Raw genomic sequence first — 15,378 nt, forward strand, 5'->3', positions numbered from 1 at the left:
CAGTTCCAAACCCCTGCCATGGACAAGGACATCTCCCACTAGACCAGGTTGCTCCAAGCCCCATCCAGCCTGGCCTTGAACACTTCCAGGTGTGGGGCAGCCAGAGTGTCTCTGGGCAACATGTGGCAGGGCCTCACAACCCTCACAGGGCAGAATTTTTTCTGAATTTCCCCTGTTTCAGTTTGAAGGCACTCCCCTTTGTCAGGTCACTATATTCCCTGATGCAGAGTCCCTCTCCAACTTCCCTGTAGCCCCTTCAGACATGGGAAGGTGCTGTGAGGTTTCCACACAACCTTCTCTTCTCCGGGCTGCACAGCCCTGACTTTCTCTGCCCCTGTCCATTGGGAAGGTGCTCAGTCCCCTTATCAACTTGGTGCCTTCCTCTGGACTCATTTTAACAGTGCTGTCTCTCTTATGTTTGAGGCACCACATCTGTACACAGCGCTCCAAGTGGGGTCTCAGGAGAGGGGCTGTCAGCACTTAATTATTTCAACATTCACTTGACTGTTTACACTCAAGTACCTGCCAAGGAGCACAAATAAGAGCACAAAGAGCCACAACAAACGTGGCTCATGAGCTCCCTGCAGCAGGCTCATGGTCAGCCCCCCTGCACATGGAGTCTCTTGTGCCTGCAACAGGAACTGGTATGTGATCTCCCCCTTTCACTCAGCCCCTGAGAAGTTCTGCCTCCTTCTTCATCGCGAGAGGGTCAGGCAGCCAGCCAAGGGTCAGCCCATCACATGCACAGTGTCATTCATCCCCCGCACATCCACAGATTGGGAACGACATGTCATGCCAGCTCCAAATGAAGTAACTCAACATTTTAACAGTGAGTATGTTTATTGAAGTGTTTGAAGTTCTGCACTCCACTGGACACTGTTCATAATTTAAAGGCAAGAGCAAAACACTGTGACAGGCTCCAACTGGGATATTAAAAAACTCACAAAGTCATGTCACTTAAGAAATACAGTTAAATTGTTCAATCATTTTGGTCTTCATCCCAGTCTTTCTTTCCTGATGGAGGTTTTGGGCCACCAGCTGGTTTTGCCATAATGATCTTGAAGAGAATAGAGAAGTAGAAAAAGCTAATGTTAAAATCAGGCTTGTACCCTTCTCCTACAGCTGCATGATGCTGACTGCTAGCATTCACTACATTCATGCAATTTCCCTACTCTGAACCCAAGCCAGTGAATATCCATCTAACTGAGATATTAACAAGTTTTTTGTCTTACTTGAGAATGGTAGAGGCTGAGCCCTGATACAGTAAAAAAAGGTGTTTTACCTCATTTTTGCATGCAAAGTAAGACTTCAGTTAGTCTACAGAAAGTGAGTGCCTAAATAGGCCAAGAGCAGACAGACTATTACAGGGTGCAGACTACAGAAAGGACTATCAAAGCTATTGTTCTCAATTATTGTCTCCAAGTATCACACTTCAAAACCATGAAGTCCATCAGTCCTACCACATTGAAGCTCATTCTCTGCCCTGGCTACATGGACAAGTAAGGTAAATCTGAACTTGCACTTATCATCCCTTCCATGAAAATCTGGATTCAGGAGCAGAATCCATTTGCAAAGGGCACAAATGCAGGATGCAGCAATCAGCAAACAGCAGAAGACAGCAGTGTTACGTGTTCTCAAGGAGCATACAATCTCCATGTGCTTGTCAATGAACTCATGCATGCACTCACAGATACCTCTCTGCTAGAGACACAGAGCTTACTGCACTCTAGTTTTCAGGCTCATCTTTCCAGTCATCCTTATCCCAATGTCCTTGTTGCTTAGGGGCTTTTGGACCGCCTGCTGTTTTTGCCATAATAATCTACAAAAATTTTACATGCAAATTCATTTTTGCTGACGTTTCACAAAATAATGAAAGATTTTCATCCTCAAGACTGTAACCTCTATTTTTCCTAAAAATTGGATTTTCATGTAAAAATAGAGGAGAGAAGTTTCTTCTACTAAGCTTGTTCCTACAGAAGTTAGGGTAACTCTCTGGATACAAATATAAACTTTTTTCAAAATATCAACAAAATCTTTTAAAAAATATATCTCAACAAACATTAACAGTACTGCTATAGAAGCAGCCACATTCCAGATTACAAGCTCTTGAACAAATGCCTTTCTGGCTTCCAGAAATGAACAAACCACATTCTCAAGTAGCATTATGTTTACACCTTCCATTTGCAGGAGATTCTACCTACTTGCAGGAGGATACTGTCAGGTTTTAATTCAGCACCCAAATGCACATAAACTTACCTGATCAACCCTTAGGACAGTTACTGCTGCATTTGTAGCTAGCTTGATACCCCAGAATTTTCCAAGATACGTGTCTAACACACCAGCTTCCAACATGTCCTTCACTGCAGCAGCTTCAGCCTGTCAGATGGGGGAAAAACATTATTCAAAATTTTCTTAGGCTTTCACCTAAGTGAGGTGGTATCACTTTTCTAATCTAATCTTGTCCCTTTAGAAAACCTTCATTCCTAATCCATTAGCAGAAAGACAAAGTCAGTAATTTCTGAAGACCTACTGCCTGTCGCATTAGTTCAGTATCCCCCTCCACCTCTGACATAAGGCCATTATACTATACTGAACTGAACTGTTTGCTGATAAAAATAACATTTAAAGATTTCAATTCCAAAAAGTCATTATTCCAGACTGTGCAACACAGAGCTCCCAACAATTTAAAATATTCTATAAATACTTCATACTGATAGAAGTACTATGAAGTACAACCCTGCACTGCAGGGCAACAAGTAACATCAGAGACTATTTACCTCAATATCAAATCCAACATTCTTCTTCCCTTCCTGATGCATGGCATAAAGTTTGGATATGACCTCATTAGCCTTTACTCCAGAGTTTTCTGCCAGTGCTCGAGGAATGGCTTCAAATGCCTCAGCAAACTTCTTGATGGCATACTGGTCAAGCCCAGGACAAGTCTAAAATGAAGGTGAAAACCATGTCAGCATTTCAAAAACTGTAAGACAGGGAGGCATTTCCCCCCACACTTGTTATTACATAAATATGTATGTTGGTATGAAATAATATTTGTATTTTTTTGTAAGATGTGTGTGTGAAGATGAAAAGCCAAGAAGCCTGTTTGCCTCACCTCTCCATAAGATGTGATCTGCTTGGCTAATTCAATCTCTGTTGCACCACCTCCAGGAACAAGACGTTTATCCTGTGGAAAGACCACACCAAAACACAATGTTTTGCTTAAAGCATCCATTACTTCTTATTTTTTTAGGATTTTTCTAGTCTATCAAGAGTGCAACAGAACTTTATTCCACACTTATTAAGAACCCACTTCAGAACAAACATGCATTATAAGGAAAATCTACCAGGACTGATTCATTCATTCCAATGTCTTTCAAGAAAAACAGCCTCTTTTGTAAAAACCAAAATAATAATGCAGTGGGTTTTGTCTCTCGGATTTTTTGGCTTTTTTTTTTTTTTATTCAATTCCTGGTTAATTTTCTCATTTTTTCCATTATTTTGGTGGGAAATATCATGCAGGAAACCAATCTACTGTACACTAAGTTTAATATGTCAACAGGTATTATAAAGTGTTGGGACATTTTGTTTTCTTGCATTTTAAATTAATTTTGTACATCCTTTGGCAAACCAGAATTTACTTTTTAACTCTGGTCTCTTAGCCCACAAAGTAATCATCATCAATCTTAAAACAGGACAACTCCTGGAGACAATCATAAACGCACATCATTGTTATACTCAAAATCAATGTCCATGTCTTGGTATGTAGAGGATATTACAATTCTAACAGTTTTAACAATTTTTGCATGCTGTTTTCCAAGTAAATACAGGAACATTTATTTTTGTATAAAAAGAATAAAAATGAAATAATATTTAGGACCACATAAACTGCTCACACAAAAAAAATCCTCTGTAAAACCGAGTTCTTCCATCCATAAAAACCTACCTGTATTATGTGGAGGAAGCATGAATTATCACCAATGAACTAGAAACTGAGTCTGCAACCAATCAGTTTCTCCTGATCCCAAGTGACAAAGCTATCTAGCTATTCTTCTGTGCCTGGTTTCCAAGGAACATTACAAAACATTTAGGGAGTAAGTCAAAAAAGAGCTGACTGTCTTTAAAAAGTGGTAAAGGTAATCCACCTCAAAGCACTCACTCATCAGTGGAAAACTGAGTGCAGTCCATGTTAAACACCACCTTCTATGTACCCTGTGTCCACAACAACAGCCATCTTCCCTACACAGCCCTCCACACCTCAGTACCACACAGCCACTCTCCAGCTCCAGAAGGCACCTAGGCAGATTAATATCTATAGCTGTGGTAGCGAATGAGCACAGAGCAGGCTCAAGCCTTGCCTCAAACTGACCCACTGCTCACTTTTGATAACCCAAGTGTTCTCATTACTTACCCTTGTGAGTACTTTGAAAGTATTGACACCATCATCCACAGCTCTCTCTATGTCATCCATCAGATTGTCTGTAGATCCACGAATGAGGATAGTAGAAATGGCTCCATCCTCCTTTTCTGTTCAGAGACATGCATTACTGAATTAATTCATTAATCTTTTATCCAAAAGACATACAAACACACTTGAGAACAGCAGTGTGAGCAGTTCTACAGAACATACATACCATGCTTAAACACCACAACCTGTGTATCCCCAACCTCTGATAAATACACACTATGGCAGTGACCCATTTCTTCAAGAGTGGGGGGAGTCTAGAAAGAGAAACATGATTAAAGAACTGAACCCGCTCATCAGTTCTCATCCTCCTGCACCTCACTTGGGAAATACATACCAGTCTGGGTAGGGCTGTTGCACCAACAGTTTTACATAGTCTTCTCAGGTCCCACTTGGAGTTCAACCTTTAAAAACAAGTTTCCATAACAATGTTAACACATGCAGAAGTATTGTCTTAACTTGGCAAGTACATTTCATAAATCTGGTAGTTCAAACGTTTTCATGCTCTTCATGCTCTCCCAGTACTTACCTTACTAACATAAGATTGTACTTGTTGGCATAATGAAGAGCCATATCTGCCACTTTGCCACCTGTTACTACTACATTTGCACCACTATCAGCAATAGCCTTGACTTGCAAATCCATTAGATTTTCTTCTCCTTTACTGAAATTCATCAGTTCTTCAGCATTCTTTATTAGGACAGTGCCCTAGTAAAACACATACACTGTTAAAATTGAGCATTAAACCACATACCTACAAGTTTCTGACAAAACATTTTGTCTCCCAACCTATCTGTAAACCTTAAGTCATTCTGTTTTGCAATACTGACACACTCCCCAAGCAAAAAGGTAAAACAAGAGAGAAAAAAAAAAAAAAAGGAAATCACCAGGCAATTCTAGATAACTTTGGGGTTCAGAAATTCAAGCCGTAGCTTGGCTGAAATGACCCAAAAAAACCAAGACCATCTCCCCTATCTCAAAAACCCTGTGAAACAATCAAGGTTCAGAACTTTTCTATACTAAGAAAATCAATATTCACCAAAATATCTCAATCATCAAGTGTCCAGAATATTTATAGCTAAGTCTAAAAATAAGAGCACATATGCATAAATAGAGATGTAACTTATTTTGAGCTATAACATACCTTAGTTTCAGTTATCATACCATCAAAAGGGCAGGAATACACAGCTATTTTTGCATCTTTGACAGAAGTAACATCTCCTTCAGTTTCTTTTTTAAAAACCATGCCATGCAGTACTGAGGAAGCAGAAATACCAGCACCCTGAAAGGAAATAAATGGCATCTGAGACTTTTTACAAGGGCAAGTAGTGACGGGACAAGGGAGAATGGTTTCTCACTGAAAGAAAGTAAGTTTAGATTAAATATCAGGAAAAAATCTCCCCTGTGAGGGTGGTGACGCCCTGGCTGCCCAAAACTATGGCTGCCCCATCCCTGGAAGTGTTCAAGGCCAGGCTGGAGAGAGCTTGGAGCACCCTGGTCTAGTGGATGATGTCCCTACCCATGGCAGGGGGCTGCAACTGGAACTGGGTGATCTTTAAGACACATTCCAGCCCAAAACAAACTGTTCTTTGATTCTATGAATGGGGGAACATTGTATTACTGACCATTTGTGCTCAGAAAGCTGCCCTACTCTGCCTGAAAAGCAGACCTCACAAGCATTTGGATTTAACACCCTAAGTATAAGACTGCAGCTTATTCAGCAACCACAAACATTGTCTAACAGGTTCCCATTTTAAATTACTTCCAATATTAATGATTTCTGTTTCTGAATGCTGCTACTGGGCACTACACAAAAGAAAGACTAATTTCCAAAATTTAGTACACCCGCCACAACAAATTTAAAGACTCTCTGGAAGTTCAAATATTAACCCTCATTACACTATTTACCTTAATAATTACAGTAAAGCCAGCTGCTTCAAACTTACCACAATTTTGCACACTCTGATATTATCAACATTGAAATGACCAGAATCAGGAAGAATAGAAACTGGGGAAAAAAAAGAAGAAAAATAATGAGTAAATCTTGCCTAATGAATAAAGTAGACCAATGACACCATAAATAATGCCTGGAATTTTTGTGAACTACTTAATTTCAGTAGTTTGAGATATCTGCCTAAATTCAAGACAATTATAACCTGCTAATAACTGGCATAAAGAGAAATTTTGTTTTTACAAAATAATAATCAGAAAGAAACATTTATTCAGACTGTTCAGTTAATTAAGTTCAAATATGCACTCATACAGGTGGAGTCAAGAGGTAAGTCTAACCCAGAGTATTTAGAGAAATCACTGGAATTAAAAATGAAGGTTTTATCCTGGAAATCTAAAGGGATAACAACTCAACAGAACGACAGTCTTACTTCCACTGTTCTGTGGCTGCGACTAAAACCAGCTTATGTGAAGCACAGTATGTCTTCCTTACGGTGTAAAAAGAGGTAGAAAGATGGATTTCTGCACTAAAAGGACTTGAAAGCTATTTCTAGAAATGCCTAGTAGGAAAGGCAAACCTTTCCTGAGCTACAATGCCAATGCAGAGTTCAACATGAGGAATATGACCCTCATTTCAGAGGTATTCTATCCAATCCAACCTGCTGAACAAACCATCCCTCCTATCTTCCATGAAATATAAGGACCATAACCAAACCCACTCAGTTTTTTAGCTGTTCCAGCCCCACTCACCACAGGCCTGAGCAATGAGCTTTGCCAAGAACCGTTCATTGCCATATTGTTTGCTCATGACTGACGTGTACAACAAAGATGCCACTTCTTCAACATCTCGGAGGTTCTTTGCAGAACAGCACACCAAATCTGGAAGAATTTCTAGGGCTTTCTTGCAAGCCTTTTCATATCCTTCAATCACCTGTGCAGCAAACAGTAAATATTCACTACAAGACTTCACACTGCTTTAAACTTCTTTTCAAATAGCCATAAAACTTTAACAGATGCAAAAGTTTACAAGGGAAGCAAGCAATCATACGTGGTTCCCCTTGAAACATCTTTATGTAAAAAATGAGGTGGGAAGAAAGCAGATGATTTCACAGTATTATGACCCAAGAACACTGACCAGCAGCAATCTGGATTCAAGCTCTGTGAACTGTAATGAGAATATAACTTGCCTCTGAAACAGATAACCCCATCCTCAGAAGGTCTTCTGCTAACTCCAGAAGAACTCCGGCAAAAACAAGGACAAAATTTGTTCCATCTCCAACCTCTTGTTCTTGCATGTGTGAAGCCATCACAAGCATTTTTGCAGCAGGATGCTGGACCTTTAAAAGAAGTTACACTTGGTGACTAACACATCACCTAAGACTCCAGCTTCAGGCATTTTCTATGCTTCCCTCTAAGCTCTCTTATTTGGAAGACTGACATCAGATATCTCAAATTGTACCTAGAGATATGAAGAATGCACAAAATTGGAAAAGAAAGCAGCAGATATTCTTAATTGGATAACTTCTCTAGTAAGAAAAAGCAGAAATATATATTTTTTTTAAAAATCAGAGAACTGAACATTGCCACTACAACATACATTAGATATCCTTGACATTGGTTCTAAGCTACTTTCCCAGGATGCAGTGGTTCCACAACTGATTTCTGCAACAGGAAAACATTCTGGAGCTTAGAACTTCAAACTGAATTCATGCGTAACACACAAAATACATGTCTAAATAACAGTTTCATTTTAAGGGGGGAGAGTGTGGGAGGGCTCTGCTTAAAGATTGCACTGCTTTACTTTTCCTTCAAATAAATGGAATAAAATACCATATTCCTGAATATTTATACCTGCCATTTTATATCAGAAAGTAACATGCGAAATGTATCAGATTAGGTCACTAGTATGCAGATTATGTATTTTTTAAAAACACAACTGAGTCTTCCACAGTTACTCTACTCAAACTGAACACCAACACAATGTATTCACTAAGTAAATACTTCATACTTACATAATCTCTATCACTAAGTATAATATTCAGTAAAATATTATTTGTGTTATGTCACAAATATAAATTTGAAGTCGCAGGAAGAATTAGGAAAGTCTTTTCATGCCTTCACAGTATTTACAGAAGGATGCTGCTATAGTCTCAGATTCTTAAATTCAATTGATGGACTCTAAGCAGTCAGGAGAACATGGCAAGCAACAACACTGGGAGATTAACTCAACAGCTGTGTCAGGCAGACTTTTCCAAACCACTGCATTTCTAGACATATCCTCTTTTAAACCTACTGGTTTTGGGGGAAAGTAAGGAATTATTAAGCATTTTTTAAACAATCACTAATTATTAAACAATTATTAATGCTGCTTCACAAAGAATTATATTCTTCACTGCGGACCTCAAATTCAGTGAAAAAAGTGAATGACTTCCCAAGTGACATATGTAAATAATCTGTCAGAGTGACATTTCCTTACTGACAGTCAGAACCACAACAGCCCATGAGCAGAAACACTGGTCCACAACTGACATCATCTGAAGCAAGAAAACTTACCTCTAACTCTCTCAGGATAGTAGCAGCATCATTTGTAACAAAAAGCTTTTCCAGATGATTGATAACCATTTTGTTCATTCCTAAATGGGAAAACAAAAACATTATAAAAATAATTCCTCATGCAAACAATATTATGAATATTAGGAAACAGCAACTGTTTCCTAACTTTCAGGTGTATCTTGCACATTAAAATGGTTAGCTTTGTTTCTAATTTAATAACTTCAAAACATTTTTGTGAAATAATACTTGAAGTGTAGGACATTAAGGAGAAATCAGTAATTTCTGAGTAAGCAGTTTTCTGTTCTGAAATACCAGCACATAATTTAATTAAATGACACAGGAGAATATTTTGTTTCCATATATCTGACTGAACAAGATTATGTTCACTATGGCTACCTACCATGTTATCATGTTTCCTTTAATTTTTATGCTTTTTCATATATTTTATACCGTGTTTCAAAGAGAACACAGTAACTGCTACAAAAACCTGGCAAAAGCAGACAGTGAGCATAATTCAAGAGCTGTCAAAACAAAATCTGTTTCTACAGTCACAAATAAACAGTCACATATTTGCAGTTTTAGAGCAAGTCCAATGTGTTTCCTCCAGAAACAAACAGCTGCTTCTTTGTCAAGGTATGTTTAGCCTCCAAACACAGCATTTGTCTCAAAAATGCAGCAGTAATTTTAGGATTTATTTACCATTTGGTCCATATGCTGTACGGGTGGTTTGAGCAAGTTCCTTGCATGCCTGGATGTTTCTGTAGACAGCTTCTTCTAGTCCTGAATAATGCTAAAGAGAACAATGACTGATCAGAATTAGGCTAACAAAAAAAAGTGATGAACTAGTAATTGCTCATCAAAGCAGTGTCAATCTACTGAGTCCCTCAAAGTTTTTCATTAATATACATTTGGTATTTCACATACAGTTTAAACAGACCCCAAACCTTACCCAAAGACAGTGAGAGCTACTGTGTACACCTTCTCAACAAGGTAGCTCAGCAGGCACAAAAAGCTTCCAAAGAGAAAATCTGAACAGTGACTTGACTCCCAATACAGTTTGCATCCCTTCAGCCTTCTAAAAAAGTTTTGTGACATGGCAAAAAGAAACAGAAAACAACCAAGACCCAGCTGGAGAGGGGCAAGGGTTTCTGTACATGCTTCTTTACTCACACCTTTGTATGCTACAAAAATAATTTAACTCAGTTCTATGTTCAAAGGATGTGTAGTTTGAAAATTCAGAAGCAGAATGATTAAGCAAAATATCTGTGCTTGAGAAGGCAATCAGCCTGGCTTGAGCTTGGAAACCTTAAGACAAGATGGGATCCCCAGAAAGGACCTTAAGAAAGAAAAAGCAGGATAAAAAGTACTGTACAGCCTGTAAGGGGAGAAAACTAGAAATAATCAAACAACTTAGATTGCCAGCTGCCTCCTTCTTTTGCAGGAGACAACTCTTGCTCTTCTGGCCTTGAATTTTCTACCACTGAGGCCACTCTGCTTCCCTGTTCTGCCCCTGCCCTGAATGTATGGCGTTATTTGGCTCCAAGGATTCTAAGAAGAAACACAAAGGGCTTTCAGAACTGCTACCTTCACTCTTCTTTCTATTAAGTAGCAGCAAAAGTAAAACTTTCCTATTTTCCATCTTTCTTGGAGAGAGGGAAACAAGGGCCTGGAGAGACAGGACAAGGGGCAATGGCTTCGCATTGAAAGAAAGTATGTTGAAACTGTTAGGAAGCCCTGAAATTCTTCCCTATGAGGGTGGTGAGGCTCTGGCACAGATTTCCCAGAAAAACTGTAGATGCACAACCCTGGAAACGTCCAAGACCAGATACGGCTTGGAGCTAAATGATCTTTAAGGTCCTTTCCAGTCCAAACTCTTCTATTGATTCTACGAATAAAAAAGAAAAAACACCACACCTTCTTGCTTTCTGCCCACTTTTCAAAGAAATCTTCTCCTTTACTAAGACGCAGTCCTTCAACTCTACCAAAATCTTAATTATGTTAACGTTAAATACAGTGAAAACTGTATTTTCCTTCCTGGCAAGGAAATATACAGAAAACATTCCATTGTTCTGCATCGCTGACAGAGGTATCAGAAAAAAGAAAAAAAAAACCCAGCAGAACGAGCCGGATACTTCTGAACAGCTTCAACTACAGGGCCTGGCCGAAATGTTGCTGCCCAGCCCCTGCCGGAGCGCTGGGAACAGAGCCGGGTGCTGGCGCATCCCGGGGGCGGCACGCAGCGGCAGGGCCGGGCCCCGGGCAGGGCGGGCAGCGGGATCCCGGCCCGCAGAGATTTCTGGAAGGCCGCGCGCGCCGGGCGCCGCCCCGCAGGGCGGGCAGGCCCCGATCCCCGCAGCGCCCCGGGCCGGGAGCGGGGGAGCCCCGGGCCGGGAGCGGGGCACGGCGGGAGCGCCCCGGCCGCCGCCCCGCGGGACACGTGGTGCCGCCGGGCCCTGCCGGCCTGCCGCGGCTTTTCCCGCACCGCCACCCCGAGACTCCTCCCGCACCCGTCCGTCCATCTATCCGCGCGTCCATCCCACGGCGGTCTCACCTTCGCCCCCTCCTTGAGCATCTGGGCGAAGCCCGGGGCCTGGGGGACGTGCAGCGCCATCTCCGCTCCGCTCCGTGCGCGGCTACGGCGGCGGCGGCGGGAGCGCGCGGGGCACGGCGGGAAGCGCGGGGCCGCGCAGGCGCGGGGCGGGCGGGCCGGGGCCGGGGTCGCGCGGGGCTGGGGCCGCCCCTCAGGCCGAGCGGGCCCCCTTAGGCCGGGCCGGGCGCGCCGGTAGGTTCCCTCTTTCTTTCCTTGTCCTGTTCAGGAGACCGTCCCGCGGGCGTTGTGCGGTACGCTTTGCGATGGAAGCTCCAGGAACAGTGCGGAGTTTTCGTGGCCACCGGTGATAAACGTCATAAAACTGAGCCGGCTCCTGTCAGGCGTTTGACTTAGTACCTACTCGTCCAAATGGAAGCACAATGCACAGATAGGAAAACTAAGCATCATAGAACCACACAATGAAAGGCACCTTGAAGCTGATCCAGTTTCAACCCCTGCCATGGGCAGGGACGCCTTCCATTAGGCTGGATTGTTCCAAGCCCCGTCCAACCTGGCCTTGAACATTTCCAGGGATGGGGCAGCCACAGCTGCTCTGGGCAGGCTGTGCCCGGGCGTCACCACCCTCACAGGGAAGGCTTTTCTTCCAATGCCCAATCTAAATCTGCTTGCTTTCATTTTGAAGCTGTTTGGAAAATTAATCCACAAACACCAGAGGTTTATGTCCAAAAAGGAGAGAGAGGAGTCCTTTCTGGCTTTATTCTAATAAGGGGAGAGGCTGTAGGGCATTCCCCTGAGATCTTTCGAATGTTTGGAGGATGCAGCGTCCTTTTTAGCCTGATTTCTGGGCACATTTCCCTTCTCTCTTTCCCCATTGGCGGAGGTACTTGAGAGGTACAGACTTCCCGATATGCCTGATACCAAAGATTTCCTTCTAATGTATAACCCTCCCTTTTAACTTTTAATTCTTACGGAATTTAGGGGTTTTTCTTCCCCATTGTTTCTTTCATCTCTTAATGTCTAATTTCATTTGTCAGCAAACCTAAAGTTTATTTGTAAAAGCAAATATCTTTTTCCATTCATCAGTCAGTGGAACTCTTCCCATTGTTTCTTTTATCTCCCATTGCTAGTTTTATCTACCAGCAGACCCACAGCTTGTTTGTAAAGACAAATCTGCCATTCTTCTCAAAGCCATTTCCCGTTGTCCTGTTATTGTCCACAAAAATCAGATTTGTTACTTGGTGTGCAACATGCCAATAATAAAACACTCGAGATTGACAATTTGTTTCAGAATTTAACAAGTCTGGGTGCTCAATGGTCTTCCACAAATAACACATGCTAAGTATGAAATATTTTTACTATAAATACATTTCAGCACACAAAGGAGTTAGGGTTCATTGGCTGCAAGTTACACAGTTCTCTTATGCTTGAATAACTCTTGTACTTTGCCCTAATTCTACAAGTCTTTGTGTAATTTTTTCTCATTATAATCTACATTCTCTCCGTGCCATTGCTGTCTTCTGCTATCTCCAGGTATTTGCAAGGAGTTTAACAAAGACAAGTGCCAGATTCTGCACCTGGGATGGGGCAGCCCCACATGTATGGACAGACTGGGTCCCTTTCCCCAGTGCTGCTCACTGGAGAGCAGCACTGGGGAGAGGGACCTGGGGACTCCGGGCTACGGAAAGTTGGATATGAGTCACAAGAGGGCCGGCTGTGTCCTAGGGGGTATCAGGCCCAGCATCGCCAGCTGGGCCAAGGAGGGGATTGTCCTGCTCTGCTCTGCTGGGCTCTCTTCTGCTCTGCTCTGCACTGGAGCAGCCTCACTTCAAATGCTGGGGAAATTCTGCGCACCCCAATATCATAAGGGTATAAAGCTATTAGGGAGCATCCAAAGGAGAGCTACAAAGATGGAGAAGGGTTTTGAGAAGAAGCCCTGCGAGGAGTGGCTGCGGTCACTTGGCGTGTCCCACCTGAAGGAGAGGTGGCTGAGAGGTGTTGTCATTTAGGAATGGTACTCCCCAATTTATTGCTTCCACTTCCATTGAAACCATGCACTGCTCACTGTCCTTCTTTCCCACCCTACCCCACCACACATGGGCTGGAGCGGAGAACAGGCAGCATGAAAGGTAAAGATCACAGGCTGAGGTAAGAACAATTTACCAGAAACACCAGTGAGTTTAGAAAACAAGCACTAACAACAACAGTACTTCTGACAGAGAAAATCAGCCATCCACACAGAAACCCCCCAACAGCAGACAACACCTGACTGCTCCCTCCACAGTACTTGCTCCACTGGACTTCAGTGATCCTTTTGGGTCCCTCCCAACTCCAGACACTCTTCGATGTTATGATTTCTGAGCTGCCCTCTTGGCACAGTGCTTTTATCAAAGCTTGTGCTACCTACCTTTTTTAAAGCCAGAATACCACTAAAACCATAACATATATGTATGCTTGTGACTATGAATATAGACAATATCTATGTATTAAGCTGTATTGAATTAACACTAAAACATCTCTTTATGTTACAACCAGGATTTCTTTGGGACTGTCTAATCACAACTTTGACTTGGCCTTGATCTTTTTTTAGCTATGCATCTACACCATTTATTTTCTGCATAGACATTGACATGCTAAAGGACCGTGCAAAGGTCAGAGGGTTGGCCATTGGCTGTTGGCTGCACTTTCACCACCCAAAATCTATAATTGTGCACATGGAAATCCCCAGCTTATCTGTAGGCACTTGTCTGTCACATTCTAGGAGGGTAAAATTTTAACAAGATCTTGGGAACTTCATAAGAAGGACAGAATATTAAATTTTGTTTCCTTATTCAGCTATGGAATAGAAGGGTTTGAAAAGCATCTGCTGAAGTGTGAGTAGAACAATTGTGTTTCACCAATAATGCTGGCCAGTGAAAAAAATGTGAGTGGCATCTTGAGGGAAGGCTAAGGGTCATGCTGAGTTTGCAGAGAATCATGCTTAAACCTGAAAAAGAAAATTATGAACCACATAGTGCTGAACATTAAGAATAATTCTCTTTGGAACAGCAGCAGCAGTTACTTTAGCTTTCCCCCAGACTGTACTTATGTCACTTGTAATGTAATGGGAAGGAGCAGACTAATCAACTAGAGTACATCCACTCAGCTAAGTACTACTTAGGTCATTGCTCTACAGGTCCTGGGTTAAACATTGCCCTCATCCTGGGCTTCTCTCACTTGTGCAGAGGATTGCAAGCTAATCAGGTGTAAGAGACTCATAGTGCAAAAAGGGGAAACTGTTTTTGTGTAGACAGTGTGAATCTGCACTGTCTGGGAAGCGAAGGGACAACTGGGAGTAACTAAGGAGTACCTCCCAGGCAGATTTGGTCTCTTTACCCACCCAGGGAAGCAAAAGGAAACACAGCAAAGGCTGTGTGGTTGTGTAACTTAAGTCTGTAGCTTCCTGCAGTGGTTTTCTGGTCCCTTCACAAAATGACTGAAAACCTCAGCGCAAAAGTTAAAGCTGAATTTTATGTTTTACCAGCTAAACATAATGCCAGACCTTCTCCAGGAGGAGAAGAATGGACACAAAATAACTGGGTTAATTTGGAACATGTTATTGATAGAGTATGTTCTTTACTATATGAAACAAAATTTAAACTAGGCAAAAATAAAACTTTCTTATTCTCAGTTTTGGGAGCTTGTCTTACAGCAGCTATAGAAATTCACTTTAAGCAAAGTAAGGAAAAAGCTATAATAGACTCCCTTCAAAACTTACTGTAAATTTTGCAAAAGCAATTAGATGAAGAAAGAAATTAAAATCATTTATTACGGGCTGCCTTGAGAGATGAGTATTTTAAAAATTCACAGAATGTTGAGTCCTCAG

At 41.8% G+C, this 15,378-nt stretch overlaps 1 protein-coding gene across 3 annotated transcripts; it reads right to left on the reverse strand.

Annotated features, from left to right (window-relative positions):
- Positions 1-821: 821 nt before the first annotated feature.
- CCT8 (chaperonin containing TCP1 subunit 8) lies at positions 822-11,642 on the reverse strand. Of its 3 annotated transcripts, none has more exons than XM_030953229.1 (16): positions 11,517-11,642; positions 9,665-9,755; positions 8,966-9,045; positions 7,600-7,749; positions 7,163-7,343; positions 6,409-6,470; positions 5,607-5,744; positions 4,992-5,170; positions 4,800-4,866; positions 4,632-4,719; positions 4,409-4,524; positions 3,113-3,184; positions 2,778-2,942; positions 2,257-2,376; positions 1,721-1,819; positions 822-1,057 (listed from the first exon to the last, which is right to left on the reverse strand). In XM_030953229.1, exons 1-15 carry the CDS (start codon positions 11,574-11,576, stop codon positions 1,727-1,729), a joined length of 1,662 nt encoding a protein of 553 aa, XP_030809089.1. In that variant the 5' UTR covers positions 11,577-11,642; the 3' UTR covers positions 822-1,057; positions 1,721-1,726. The 3 variants fall into 3 exon arrangements, with proteins under 3 accessions (XP_030809089.1, XP_030809078.1, XP_030809098.1); XM_030953218.1 differs by having other exon boundaries at positions 1,695-1,819; XM_030953238.1 differs by lacking the exon at positions 1,721-1,819.
- Between the last annotated feature and the right edge of the window lie 3,736 nt (positions 11,643-15,378).

Source organism: Camarhynchus parvulus, chromosome 1, assembly GCF_901933205.1.
Source record: "Camarhynchus parvulus chromosome 1, STF_HiC, whole genome shotgun sequence".
NCBI classification, from domain to species: domain Eukaryota; kingdom Metazoa; phylum Chordata; class Aves; order Passeriformes; family Thraupidae; genus Camarhynchus; species Camarhynchus parvulus.